We start from the raw sequence: 15,346 nt of genomic DNA, 5'->3' as shown, positions 1-15,346 counted from the left end.
TTCTCACTTGTTACAAATGGACCAATAGTTTCGGTTGCATCATACATCATATTCATTTTTTGGGATGCCTAGCTACATTACTGTTCTCCCTGTTTAGGGCAATAGTTTAAGATGGACATCCCTAACCTGAAGTGTTCATACTGTTGATACTGATACTGTACAACTAAATAAAAAATGAAAACAATTAATAATGGATGAATTAATTAATTAAGTGGGCAGTAGTAAGCATATGCAATAATGAACCTTGTGTAAATGTGGTCATTTATATAACTGGGCATACATTGTAACATAGCTTTTTTTTTTTTTTTTTTTTTTTTTTTACTGATTTCAGTATTTTAATAAAAAATGGCATCTTTAGCTCCATTACAGAGGATAAAGTCTGTTTTGACAATCAGATGGGATGTCATGTTTACAAAGAAATCACTTTATAAAATACAGACCTATACATCTATTGTATGGACCCCATTTTCGGGATAGAATTATGTTTTTCAACTCTAAAGTGTACGCATGCATCATGTTTCAAAGACATGCTAGATGAGGGAAACTTAACTCCAAATTCTTAAACTTTTTTGTACAGTATATTAGATTATATAAAAGTAATTGCAACAAGTGAAGTACAAACCGATAACAAATGGTTGTCATTTGAGAATATAGTTCCATTTACTTATTTATTTTAACTGGGGTTGGAGTAAATGTACATGTAATTTAAATTTAAGGTAACAGTGACGGTAAATGACTAAAAACTAAAGCAACTATTTATGTTTGCAATTCATTTGACAAAGAAATTACATTTCTAAAACCCAGTCATCATTGAACTGTTTCTACCTGTAGCAAAGTTGTTTCTTTCCAGTTTTATAATACTGGTGATTATATATATATATATATATATATATATATATATATATATATATATATATATATATATATATAATATTTTATATATATATATTAATTAATAGTAAAAAAATAATAATCTTTTTTTTTTACCCCTTCAGGACATTTTTTAAGAATTGGAACCATGGAAATACTGCATTACTTCTATGAGCAAATGACTCTCTAGAAGAATTCACTGAGCACATACCCCTTTTACTCCAGGGAAGTCTATCCTCTCAAAAGCAAGCTGATTTTTATGAATCTGTAACACAGGCAGCATGTTGGTCTTGTTAGTGGTAAGAACAACGCTTGCCACTCCAGTTCCCCTCCACTGCAGGTTTAAGTAATTCATTCTATAAAGTAAGTGACCCTACAAAGGGCAGTTACATGCAGGAACTACTGACCTAGAAACTCTGAAAGATGAGTTATTTGACCATGGATTGTCCCTAGACAATCAACACTGAGCTTTAAATAAATGGCATAACCCATTCACTGGCACGGATGAAGTATAATAAAGCTTAATCAGACATTTAGAAGCAATACAATCTTTAAAAAAAAAACCTTAAGAAAAGAACCATGTCTTAACTCCATGACTCCAGACATATACATTAGCTTTATCCAATTTAAAATATAAATGTCTAATATGAACATACACAGTGTCAACAACTGCCTTAATTGAAGACATTTTAAATGTGTCTGTAAGCATCCTAAGATGACTCTGGACAACCTATGACTCTTTCCATTGCTGTTATATGAAGACTGCTCTTTAAAGCAGAAATATGGCAGCTTGTGAAATCTCAATCCTGCTGTGAATTGTACATTACAGTCACAGCCGGCAGTGATAAAATCTTTTTTTTTTAGTTTAGTTTTATAATGCAGGATGGGTTAAATTGTGCTATTTTCAATAATTTCTGTTCTCAAATTTACTAAAGCATTTCATCCTGGCCTCCCAGCAAATCCACTGGCCTCCGATCTGCTCTTTCTGTTTTCAAAATAACTTTTATGTCAAAAAGTCAACCTGGCTTGCAGGCGAGATTATGCGTATGACTCTGATTTGAAACAGAACGGGACACAGTGCACATAGCCACACAGAACCTAATACCAGTGCCTTCTTTTCCATCGCAAGACAAAATCTTGACATGATATAACCTTTGTCAGGAGACGGGAAATGGCCTTGAAGGAGATCATTAAGCAGATGCTGTACACACATGAAGAGTCAAGGGATGCCACACTGTGGCAGATAAACTGCCTCTAGCTGTCTACGCCCTGCCTTCTATTCCCTCCAGTGTGAAATATGAACTAACCAACAAATGGCCAGTGTGTTCCTGTTGCTCAGCGGGGGAAGAGGGCCACCGCTGTGAGGAGTGCTGTAAAAAACCTGAATATCTACTATGAATTCATTATGTATGCATCACAATGTAAGATTGAATAGGAAAACACTGTATTATCTGGCTTGTATTATCTGTTAGGTTCCAAAGGCATGTTTTAGAGAAAAAGAGAAACTCTAAATTATTTGACAATTCCTATCCATGTTCTCTGACTTATTTTGAATGCTTAAGTTTATGTATCAATGAAATGTAAGACAGCGTTGATGTTAAACCATTAACCTTAAACCTAAGCAACTATTTCTTTTTGCAATTCACTTGAAGAGGCACCTAAAAATGAATGCTCAAGCTGCTATTGTGTTTTGCGGTCAAAGTTACAACTTTACTTTGCCTGGGTGATTGCTTCATATCTACAACCAGCAACTTTATGACCTTAACTCTAGCCAAAAGGTCAACAGGCATTTGCCCAATGTTCTGATTACATATCAATGCATAGCATACAGCTTGAGTAAGTGTCACAAAGTGGACTGAGAATGCCACTTAAAGACAGATAAGGGGAACATGGTCCACTGAATTACAGTCTTAAATTAAATCAAAACCATGTGTCACTGTTTTGAATGCGGTTCTACAGGAAATTGTGTATGTTTAATGCCAGCAATAACTTGCTATTACTTTTATTATCTGTTTAAATGTCTTCCTTTTTTTATTTCTCTCAAGCATTTATAGTAATGGAACATCTCTAATATATATAATGTAGAAAATGACCCATAAGCAGAAAACTAGCTAGTAATGCATTGGGTCTTAGTTTTAAGCCCTGTTTATCCTATCCAGCACAGTATGTATCAACTTCCATTTCTTGTTCTAGATAAAACACGACTGAGTTTTGTTTTATTGGGGGGGGGGGGGGGGGGGGGGGGGGGGATAAAAACCCTAACAATATTAGATTTCCAGTTTGTTTGATTAAAATCAGACCTCCGATTCACTATATTAGAAAAACATGCTGCCTTAAGCATATTGGAATCCAAGGTTCACTGTCTAATGCACACTACTCTTCAACCCAGAGGCCTGCTCCCTAACCTTTCTGACCCCTTCTTAATAATCCCTGTCAGCTCCACACACATTCTTTGCCATTATTCATAGACAGCTAATACAGTATTCCACTGAATTGCATGCAGATGTGCAGAATATTAAATGGCTCCCCGCATTTTTCTGGGGGCAGTCAATTTTACATCTGCACTCTTCCACAGAAAAAAAAAATGTTGGCCAGATAAGAAATCATGCTGCCTCATCAGCTAGATGGACAATTTTACTTTTCAAGCTGAACGCCTGGGCTGCCAAAAAATGAAGAAATATGGCCTCAATTTGATTTTATCCTGTGCTCCCTTTTGTTGATTAACTGGTTTCTGTTGTTTGAATGAATTACACCAGGCTTCTGTCTGCTCCATATAATTTTATCAAAAAGACAACAAATCACCCTTACAGTGACACCTCGCACAAAAAATGGGACACAATAGCAAGTCGGGTTTCTCTAAAATGCGCTGCTGGAACTGTTAATCTTTATCTAAGGGCCATAACATGTGTTTTGTTGTGTGTGCCAGTTTTAAACAATGCTTTATAAATAGAGGCTTGTTAATGTTAATTTCTCTTTCTCGTTACCCATGGCCCCATCATCCCTTTGTTCAAGCTCAGAATTGTACTCAGGCTACTTGAAAAACAATAAGGTGATTAATTTGTATGACAAGACCTATTGAAATGTGCTCAGCAGGTTTAATGTACAGTGATTATTTCTAACATCCAGGTATTCACAGAGTGTAAAAACCAAAGCATCACATGCAGAGTTGGGGGAACTTGTTACTTAAGTAACGCGTTACTGTAATAATATTACTTTTGTCAATAACGAGGTAATATAATGTGTTCAATTTTTAATGGGAGTAATAATATTAGTTACTTTCTGCAAAAAGATAAACAAGCCCCATCTCTCTGTACATTTCTTTAAAGCCAAAGTAAATTTTAGTTCAGTTGATGTAATGCAACAGACTATTTCGATTATAAACAAAATGTTTAAAATAGTTTGACAATGTATGCTTTGAAGAACTCAAACTCAAAAATACTTTATAATTGATGCATAGCATGTATCTACAAAATGCATGTGCATATCTTACGTTATTTGATCTAACACAATGTTTTATATATTATGTCAGTTTCTTTCAACTAACGCTCTCTATAAAAAGCGTTTATGTAACTTGTTTATTTTCTTTCACTCCTTATGACTTCTGGAAAGTCGCACATATTGTAATGATTACAATTCACTAATCGCTATAATTTGCTATAAATTATTAAGAGTGGTTTGTTTGTTATACTACACACATTTTAAAAACCTGTTTGACACATTTAATAAATGAATTACCAGACACACAGTTAAATAGTAAACAATAGTCAACAACTGTTTTTCAGGACAAGACAAGAGAAATGAATATAACGAGTGATATAACATGCTAATTTATTCTGTAATAAGTAAGGGCATTATATTAGTTTTTGTTCAGAAGAAACAACTAATAAGTTACTTGTTTTCAGTAAGTGCCCAACACTGATGATATGTAGTCTTAATCACAGCTGTGATTAATTAGCAAAGGCTGGACTCATTCATTTTGCACATAAATAGATAAATATAGCTTTCTGAACTCTTCAATACACAAATTATTAAGTGCCTAGTATAGCAACTGTGTACTATCACTTACCTATATCCATATTTCCACTTAAAATAAAGCTTGACATGGCATGTCATGAAACGGTTGGTAAAGTCAAGAACAGAATGTCAAACTGTCCTTGAATAAGAGATTAGGTAAAGCTAGAAGGCTTGTTGTATCTTCATTATCACCAAAACAACAACATCTGATGCATACTGTCTCAATTGTCTGTGAATAAGAAATGTCTGGGCCTATGTTTACCCATAAGGCCAAACTTTTCTGCCAGATGTACTGCTAAAGGTTGCTGGGTAAGACATCTTTCCCTTACCTAGCAGACATCCAGCTTATACTACACATTATACATAATCCACGTTTCCCTGTTTATGCCTCTTTGTTTTGTCACATGATGATGATCATACACAGCACCCTAATCTTCATAGCACAACTTACTAGAATTAAACCATTCTTTGTTTTCATCACTTTTATGTCACTTGATTTGAATACCCAGCTCAGCGAGGGGACTTTCAACTATCATCTATCAACTGACACTTCATAAAAAATTAAATAGAAAAAACTCTAACAGAGAACCAGATAAAATATCTAACTGATTTAATAACCAGATCATGCTTTATGCAGATGTATAATCATAGACAGGAAAACTGCTGAGAACCAAGAAACATGTCAATTTTTTATATAAAAGAGGATAACATCAGTCTCTGTGGAATCTATACTGTGGAGACATCGCAAACACATGGAATATCATTAGAACAGAAACATGATACCATATATTAAAAAACAATAAGAGATACAAACAAGAAAGTCTCTTGAGCTTGTGCTGCATTTACAACTGTCCAAGCTTATTTTTTTAATGACATCAGCACAAGAATCAGAGTGAATGGACAGTGTGGATAGTTTAACAAAATGATTAGTGTGCCTTGTTCAACTATTCTATTTGAAAAATGATCTATACTGGAATGGTTTACTTGTAGACCAGGCTTGTGTTCTGTTTCGAATACAAAAAGGAAAAATAATTAAGCTGACCAAACACTTTTTTGACTGTGTATCTTGGATTTTGATATATTTAACACACTTTTTTTACAATCTAAAACAAAAAGAGTAAAATATTTGAATTTTACGCAATGAAAAGGCCTAAGGTTATTTTCATATAACATGGAAATGTATATGAAATGTTTAAATGTTTCTTTGATACATGTAACACTAATACTGGAAACACTGTAGTTTCTTAGTTTGAAAAATAAAGGAAAGATTCCTTAATCCCTGGCTACATCACTTTCTTGAACCCCAACTACAACTATTGAGTCACTTGGAAATGTGTTTCTGGGATTGTTTTTGATCCATAACTTTAAAATGAAAATATAAAACTTGACTTGAGTGTCTTATAAATGTTATTTTATCTGTAATGATTGATGGCAACAATATTTAAGAGCATGGATAAGAAATGCACTCATCCCTCCCATACGTTGTCCTGACTCTAAATCCTCCCATGGACCTCGATCATAGGTGCTTCTCTGTACTCACTGCCGCCCTGTGATATCTTAAAGATCATCTTCCTTGTATGCCCAATGTTGGCTTCCATTTAGCTGCTTCCAAAGTCCTCAAGAGATATTTGTGAACTGGTTATCAGAAGACAGGTTTCTTACTGAAGTGCTTTAAAAAAAACACCAGCGTTTATGCTGATCAGATCTTGCAGGAAAGGTTAATAGAAAAGGTGTTCACAAACAACTCATTCCCCAAAAGGAAAAGGGAACAATTATAACATTAACAAAAGTTTCAAGTTCCTCAGCAACCCTCACTGACAAAGTTGTCTGGATAACCTTCATACCATATCTGGGTTAGTTTCTTCTTTAATGTATTTGTGCTGCAGGGCTTATGGGGTGGACGGGGAAGAACATGAATGTTCTAAATGGTCTCAGAATTTTGCACTCTTCTTTGCAGATGAGTTACGTAGATCTAACCAACACAGCTGAGGACTGAACAGAATAATTTCGTTAAGACTGTCCATACATCCAGGCTGCTCAGATAAGATTTAATTTCCCATGTGAAGCAGTTACTGCTTTATTCTTTAAAAAAAAAAAAACAATTTTTATTATGTGTGTCTGCTTATAAAATATACTCACAGATATAATAATATTCTCTGCCTGGTCGGAACTCAAATCCTAAAGAGAAGGGGGTAAAGAGCTGGAATTTTTCAGAGAACTTGAGTGGTCCATTGGGCGAGTGAGGCCTGTTGCACTCCCATCTCTTAAAGCCTTTGGAGGTGTGGTCACATGTGCTGTAGCCATCGTAGTTCACCATGTAAAGCACGTATCGTTCCGTCTTGTCTTCCGGTATGGAGTCGGCGTAATGAGGGCAGAACACATCCAGGTAGTCATTTATACACACGTCAATGTGATAGTCCCCTCTTTGGAACCTGAGGGAAAAAAAAAAACAAAGACATTTCCAGTAAGCTCAATTATTAAACCTGGATGTTACCCTAATCAACCTAATATTGTTGTACTGGTAAAATCTATCAAAACACAACTTTCCAATTCCACTTTTTTTAGTAAGTAATCATTCAAATTAAATTATGATTCGTCAAAGAAGTGGTGCCATGAAGCTGCACTTCCCACGACAGGATGAAAATAAAAGTTTGTTTTTGTTCAGATAATCATTTTCATGGAACCATGTGGTATGTTCTGACTGATTTTATTGCATTTTTGTGAAACAATTGCAACAAACAGAGGCATCCACTTATGAAATCCATGAAAATGACATAAGTACGTACTGTAGAAATGTGGTTTTCGTTAATGGAGGGGCGGCTATCTAAATCCATAAAATATAGCTATTTTTATGTTCAAAGCATGCCAGATGTTAACTTCTTACCACAGTCAAAATAATCCTTGACAGGCTGGTAAAACATGTGTCTTACTGGTGCCAGAATGGTACCCACATCCCATCTGCATATTGGCACTTTAGGTATAAGTGGTATAACATCACATCTAGGCATTTTCAAGTTAAAGCAGATATTCCATAAGATGCAGAGGGATTTTGCCTTGAGAAATTCTACTACCTTCAATTTTATTTCAGTTCAAGGAATTGGCTGGCACCAGCAGTAAAAGCCAGTGAGAACTAGTCAGCAATATTGCATTGCTTGCACCACGGGAAGATGATAAACTCACAATAATGGGGTTACGATAAACTTGGATAATGCATTGTATAAATTTGCGTAATCGCCCACCTTTGATTAAACAAACTGACGTTTGCACATTAAAATAAGTGTAAACGATTCAAACCAGAAGGGTAGAAGCAGCTTCAACTAATGCAGGCAGCACTTCATCAACGTGCATGTAAGCCACTAATGTCTCTTTTTAAAAAAAATAATTTTGGTTCTTCTGCTAAAGTACACACAGACATGAAACATGATAAAAAAAGGGCTCCATGCTATTAATTATCAGCACAGCCTAACCTGACAGCACTGTTAAGAGACAACTGAGAAAGCTGACTGTAGACACCGGCACAGCTGTTTTTAGTGACAAAAAAGATTCTTAGACATCAGTGGGAGGACACCTTTGATAAGACTCTCTCTTAAGAGTTATCAAATGCCTGGTATAACTCATTATGAGGACATTGGTTATTTGATACATGCTTCATCAGTGGCCAAGAAACAAAGGTCCTTCTCTTTTTTTCTCTTCTTGGTATAAAACAACAATTTCACAGTACAATTTGCTAAAAAGGACAATTACCTATAAACACTATCTCATTTAACTAGATGACTGCTATAATATCAATCAAATATTCTTTACACGAAAGAGCTGAAGGTCAGCAAAACTTACTCATTTAGGATACAATGTTGCACCCTGTTCTGTATTGCTTACTAAATAATTTGTCCTACCTGGTGTTGATTTTACTTCTCCAAATCAAAGCTACTCGTATGTATTCGAGTTCACTTAGACCCACAACGTCTACCTGTCTTGGTCTCCTAGTCTAGACTACAAATTAAACCTCAAGAGGAGGGCAGATGGGTCAGCACAACTGAGGAGAGCCACATTAGTCAGATTTTCATTATCAGTTCAAAAGGTGGTTTGGCAACAGAACAAGAGGGAGTCTTAAGAGCTGCTGATAGCCCTATGCACCGCCAACACAAAAAAACACAAACTGAGTGATCTGTGAACTGTTGTCTCTGCTCAGTACAAATGACTCCAAGCAGTAGGAAAGGCAGAAATCATGCCATGGTGGTTTAACCACAAGCCTATACTAGTTCATTTAAAGCACTTTGTGATGGTGGTCCACTATGGTGTTCCACTATGAAAGGAGCTATATAAAATAAATATTGATTGATTGATTTTGCACTGATAAATTCAGTCTAGTTTTCCCTTACAGCACTATACAATCCTTATGGCTTAATGTCACACAATGTCAACTGATATCTCTTCTGTTTCACACCTCTTAAGAACTGCCTACAGTCTGATTATTATTCAATACAATTAAAGATAGTGATACTAATAACTGAGCACTTATTGTAACTAGATGTAATGTGAACTAACAACAGACACAATGAGAATGTGTGTTATGACGTAAAACTGGAAAACTTCTTCTTTAACCTTAGCAGAAATTAACATTCAGTGTTGAGAAATAAAACAGGATTATTTCTGCTTAATTTTTTGCCAAGAGACCTTTTGCATGGTTCCAAACACAACCTCTCTGTAAGCCACATCACACTAACTCCTGCTATTTCCCTGGAGTCCTTGTGGCAGCTGTGAGAGCTGTTATTCCTCAATACACCTCAGTACCTGTGGCACTGAAAGTTTTCAGCTGAGAGAGGCAGTCCTTCATTCACTTATAATTTATAAGGGTTCATTCAAAACTGGAACTAGATGGCAGGCTAATTGTCAAATTATGATAATTGCATGTCTTTATTATGCAACAGCTGTTCAGAATGAGCTTGAGGTCACAACTTACAGATAGCTAGAAGTTGTTCTGTAATAAACTGGCTTGGCTCTCCGAGTTTAGATATTTATTACCAGTTGATTATAACCCCAAGCAGAGGCAGAATGAGGAACCCATTATTTGTAACTCTCCTCTTTTTTGCCCAGTCTGCTGGAACAAGACTCCTGAAAGGCTGCCTGCACAGCTGCCTTCTGATTGGCCAATTTCCATTACAATTACACAGCTGAGTAGGATAGGTCCCTGTGCTGAATGAAGTTCATCAGCCTCCACTTTTTTTTTTATAGCAGTTAGTGCTACCCTATCTCGCTTGCAGGAGAAAGAGCTGTGATTTGTACATCTACCTCTTGTCCCGTGCACCTGCAAAGCTGGCTTTCCTCCTGGCTCGCACGGTGGAACTTGCAGTTCAGATATCATTTAGGTGCACGTGTCTTTTGATAAAATCACGTGTTTATGCACTCAGCAGCTGTACAGTTCTTGGAACTTCTGCCACACAGTTTCTATACGTATTGAGCTTTAAAATCAGTAAATCCATAGTGCTCCAAAAGTAACTGATTAACCATCTGGCTTACTGGGTCTTTTTTCATATAAGTTGTAAGGTATATTTATCCCAATGGTTAAGTTCTAATGTGAGTATGCATATTTTAGCCCTGGTTCTGTTTAAACACTAAAATACATAAATAACCTTTGTTTTAATATAAACTGTGATTTTTACTTTTCCTGAGTGCAACAACAACTGGATAAAAATACCTATTGTTCAAGAGTTAAAAATGCTTTACAAATAAAACAAATAGAACTATTAGTATTTAATGCAGGACTATTACACTGTACTGTAGGTTCTGTAAAGAGTTACTGAAAGTCTTTGTTTGAACAAAGCCCTAATCATTTAGCCGTAGTTTGTTATGTTATTTTTTAAAGCATGTTTGTAGTTGTATTTGTGTGTAACCACAAATTGCAGTTTCAAGTAAACCTAGATATCCAGGCCTGATCTTTCATGACTTTTCTCTCCCTCAGCCCCTGTGGTAAAGGCTTTAAGAAGTCTGCAGAGCTGAAGTGGCACAATTGTGCCAAGATGTGCAGATGATAAAGTGAGTAGGTGAGCAGGGGGCACCTCTGTGCTGTGTGACATGTCAGCATACTGTAGGCTAAGCAAGAAGGTTTGTACTTGGTTCGTTCACCTGTTTCAACACATCTCTATTAAGTATTTTTTCTCTTTCTCACTCTCACAGAGTCTGTAGTGCTGTCTGAATGGATTTTGCACAGGTTTAGGCATTTAAAAACTATGACAAATTTGCGAGAAAGTAGTTTCCAGTCACCTATGAAATGGCTGCAGACACTCTGAGGCATTGTAATGTATATCCAGCAGTAAGAATGTTCATGTTCAATATAATTAGAAAGGACAGTCAGACCTGCTTAACCCATACTGTGAGCATGGAAAATATGAAATGAACACTACTATGGACGTGACTGTTAAATAACACACAACTGTAGATAAGACTGGAAAAAAAAGAAAAACAAATTCTACAGCCTGTTTCTATTACGATTACTTATGGTGCTTCTGATAGGCAGTCTTGGGAATTAGAAATTATTTTGTAAAAGCTATTGAATATCAAAAGAATTGCTATCTGGACATATAAATGAGTAAGAAATGATATTCATTAACTATCCACCTAATTAGAACTTGAGCATATAGCTAATAGCTTTGTATAGATAGGTAGACTGAAACATGATAAACATTTCAAAGACAGGCAGACATTAAACCCTACTCCCGATACAGAATGTACTAGTGAGCCTTCAGAGATCTCCAAAAATATTAGCAACAGTATTTATAATCATTAAGCATCTGTACTTCAAAGAGTCGCACACTTCGCTCCCCCCAGAGCTCTAAGTATTAAAAACAGATGAATTGGTGGTTTCTCTGTACCGTCACAGCTGTAGCTAATATCCAATGAACCTATACAACTAAACCAGTAGACAACACTGACCTGTGCTTACTCATCCCCTCCAAATTAGTCTGCATCTGCTTCGCACATGAAAAGTAAGTTACCATCAAACTCTAGTGTAGAAAGTAGTCCCAAGATTTAGATAGTCCCTCTCCTTCAAAGAAAACAGAGGACCCCTCCATCAAGGCGGTTCAGCTTTCTGACCTTCTGCCACAAGTCTTGTTTTCCACATTTGTGGCCTGTGAACGGGTCAGAAAGTCCCCAAACAGGCTGACAAGACAGGTGACTGATGAGTAAAAAATCTAGACCCTTTTTCCATTTGGGGTCAACAGCAGTTTAAGTTCAGACTGGGCAACTAATACTGGGAAGGTTGTATTTCCTATCCATTTGTCAGTGTATCTGTTAATAATTAAAAGGATGAATTGCCCCATCTATTTTGTCTGTTAAGACAGGCTAATGAATCAAAACGAGATCAGCATCACAAGGTTTATCAACTGAAAAAGCTTTTGTCTTTAAAAAAAGAAAATGCTTCCCTTGAAATGTGATGGAACTATAGGAAATTGTGGGATTCAGATTTTTTTTTTTTTTAGAAAATCATCTTGCCGAACTGGCTAAAACCTAAATGTGTATTTTCAACCTAAAAGGACATTAACAGACTATAAGCACTTTATAATCTATTATTGTTTTTAAACTTGTCTAATATATTCTGCAAGGAATAAATAAAAACAGAAAAAGAAAAAAAGAAACAACTTAGTTGTGGGTAGGACCAGTGCATTGTTTTAAATTTGGCTTGCACAATCCTGCATAATTACTTGAGTTTCTTCTCTTTCCCACTACACTGGCCAGGTTGGGAAACACAATTTCATCAGGTTTTCAGCTCCCTGCACACCTGTTTGGGGAGTTTTATCCAGCAGCATATATAATCAAACCTGTACTACACCTGCTCTCGAACACAAAAAACTCTACAGCACTGAACATCTGTGGCCCCTGCTTTGCATGAGAAATCTCCCTCCATTCTGAGGACTTTTTGGAGATAATTATGCCTCTCTGTTTCCCTTGAGCAAAGGTAATTTAAGGCTTTGGCCTTCAAAAACATTCTCAACAATATGGTGAGCAGATGGAGGTCATTTTCTTCATTTTTTATCATCTTCTGGGCAGCTCCAGAAGACATGGACCTCAGCTTACCAGCTCGATACTGTACCATGCATGGCTGGTTAAAGCTAAACTACATCTACTCCCTCTCAAATGTATTTATTCTTCTGCTTGTGTGGTGGCTGACCACAAAGACTAAAAACACAGATGTGGCCCTTAACCTAGCAGTCCAGTTTAATTTCTGACAGTGTTTGGCAGTTGCAAGGTTTTTCAAAGATGAGCCAAAAAAAAAAAAAAAAGAGTAAACCAGGTGTACTGTCAATTGGATTCACAAACGTGTATCTCAAAGGGCTGTTGCCATGCAAAAGACATAATGTTATGAAGTAAACATTAAAATCAGAAGTTTATTCAGACTGAATGCATCAGCCAAGAGTGAAGCAGCAGAATAGCAATCAGAGAGCTTTAAACTCTCAAGAGACAGATGACAGGTATTTATGCTGCAGTAAGTTCAGTGTTCTTGAAGAAGCTCAAACTGTGCTGCACCTTTTGTTTCCCTGTAAATTATACATTCACGAAAATGAATTGTTGAGCTCATCTCATTATACAACAAAACACCCACAAAAATGACTGTAGGTCATCAACGGCATCTGGCAGTGTATGTGGACTGACAGAAAGATAAACAAAATAGACACAGATAATGAAGTTTGCTGTGAACTAGACTGTTAGTTAGAGGCAGCATACATTTTAGTTCTGCCATCAATCTCTGACTTTAAACCTTGGGGCCATCCTCCCTTTTTAATGAGCAGAGGGTTGGGACAGCGTTAAAGTGAAACTTAGACAGAAGGTCTGAGCATGAGCCGAATTTTAAGCACTACTGCAATTTGCCCTATTTAGGAGTTCATGACATCACTGTCTCACTGTTTGTAGGGTAAGACAAGTGGAAGTGGCCATGGATGGGGGCTCCATCAGTACTTGCCAATTGATCTCCTCAGTGTTCAGGTGGCTGAGACACATACATGATGATACATGCTTGAACAGGACAGAAATAAAATAGTTACAAAAGACCTAATTTGTCTCAAATGTATTGTTTAGCACTGTTAATACTGTGAAAGGAGGAAAAAAATTAGATATGTCCAGATGGCTCACTGTAGCCAAATGTAACAGATTAATAAATTTCCTGCAGCAACAGTATGCCACGCTATCAGTATATATGTATTACATCATTATAAACATAAGTTCATTCCCCCACTTTCAAGCACACTCAGCTGTACTCATTCCCCCAGTGGTAATATCTATAACTAAAAGCTTATAAAATAAAATCTCAGAACCAGCTGACCTTGTTACTATGGTTCCGTGCTGTTGATGATGTCGCTGTTTTAATGAAAATGGAACCCCTTGACAGTAAGGTTCAGACCAGGAACCACAGAAAAGATTAAATACCAAATAATAATAATAATAATACATTAGGGGAAATACTCAATAACACCAATGACCAGAAATAGACCAAAAAAAAAAAAAAATACTAATTATTTTTTTAAAAAATAGGCCAATAGCTGTGATTTAAACTTGGAACAGATAATATTAATTCAGCCAGTTCTGTATAATCAGTTTGTTTAAAGATGATAAAGTACCTTTCATCCACAGCTCATTAAAACCAGGAGTAAGATGAAAAAGACAAAGCAATGACATTACATCTTACTTGTTAAGATGTCACACAAAGCTGTTGTCAGTACCAAGACCGCAGTCAAACCGGCTCCCTCAAAAGCTACCAATCACTTCAAGTCGCCTCACATCCCGGCTACATTGCCAGACACAGTCAAGGTTTGTATGGGTTTTTTGTTCTTTACAGCAACTATTGTGCTACTTTTATTCTTACATTTCCTCATCTGGCTCTATGTTGGACTAACAAACAGAAACACAACATCCCCTGTACAGCGTGTGCGAACAAGCGCACAGACAGCCATTAACATGAGAATTGGTACACAGAAAGGGTAGCTGAAGTGGTTTGTAAATGCAGTGAGGCCTCCTGATGCTGACAGCCACATGAGAAATTAGACAAGGCCTTACCCAGCTAATTGCCTCCCCTAATTGTGATGGTACTGATTAAAAGGGAAAAAAAAAAACTCCCAACAGCTCACATGCAGAGATGCCAACTGGTTTTTATAATGCAAAGTGGAAATTGGCTTTGAAGGAACTATTACATAATTAACCTTCCATTAAAAAAAATAAGGGGATAAAGACTACCAACATAAAAAAATGGCAATAATTATACAGCAGTATTTTTTTTACTAATCATATCTGGCATAAATGGTCTTGTTCTGTTACATTTAATGATCAGGAAGACTGAACTGCATTATTAGTATTATTATCATTAAGAAAGCATATAAATCTATTTTCAGAAAAGCAAAATGTTTAGACAAGATATGTGTCAAGTCTGCGTTTCACGTTCCCAGTTTGCTACATGGTTTCTAAATGTGAACCA

General features: G+C 36.3%; 1 protein-coding gene across 2 annotated transcripts in view; it reads right to left on the bottom strand.

Annotated features, from left to right (window-relative positions):
• The window catches only part of LOC121315029 (ephrin-A5), a 91,388-nt gene that overhangs the window by 6,656 nt on the left and 69,386 nt on the right, over positions 1-15,346 (bottom strand). For both annotated transcript variants that reach the window (XM_041248908.1, XM_041248898.1), the window contains exon 2: positions 7,024-7,316. In XM_041248908.1, coding sequence (XP_041104842.1) covers positions 7,024-7,316 — 293 coding nt within the window. The remainder of the gene's footprint in view (positions 1-7,023; positions 7,317-15,346) is intronic.

This window comes from Polyodon spathula, chromosome 1 (assembly GCF_017654505.1).
Source record: "Polyodon spathula isolate WHYD16114869_AA chromosome 1, ASM1765450v1, whole genome shotgun sequence".
In the NCBI taxonomy this organism is placed as follows: domain Eukaryota; kingdom Metazoa; phylum Chordata; class Actinopteri; order Acipenseriformes; family Polyodontidae; genus Polyodon; species Polyodon spathula.
This window is presented reverse-complemented; position numbering and strand designations above follow the sequence as displayed.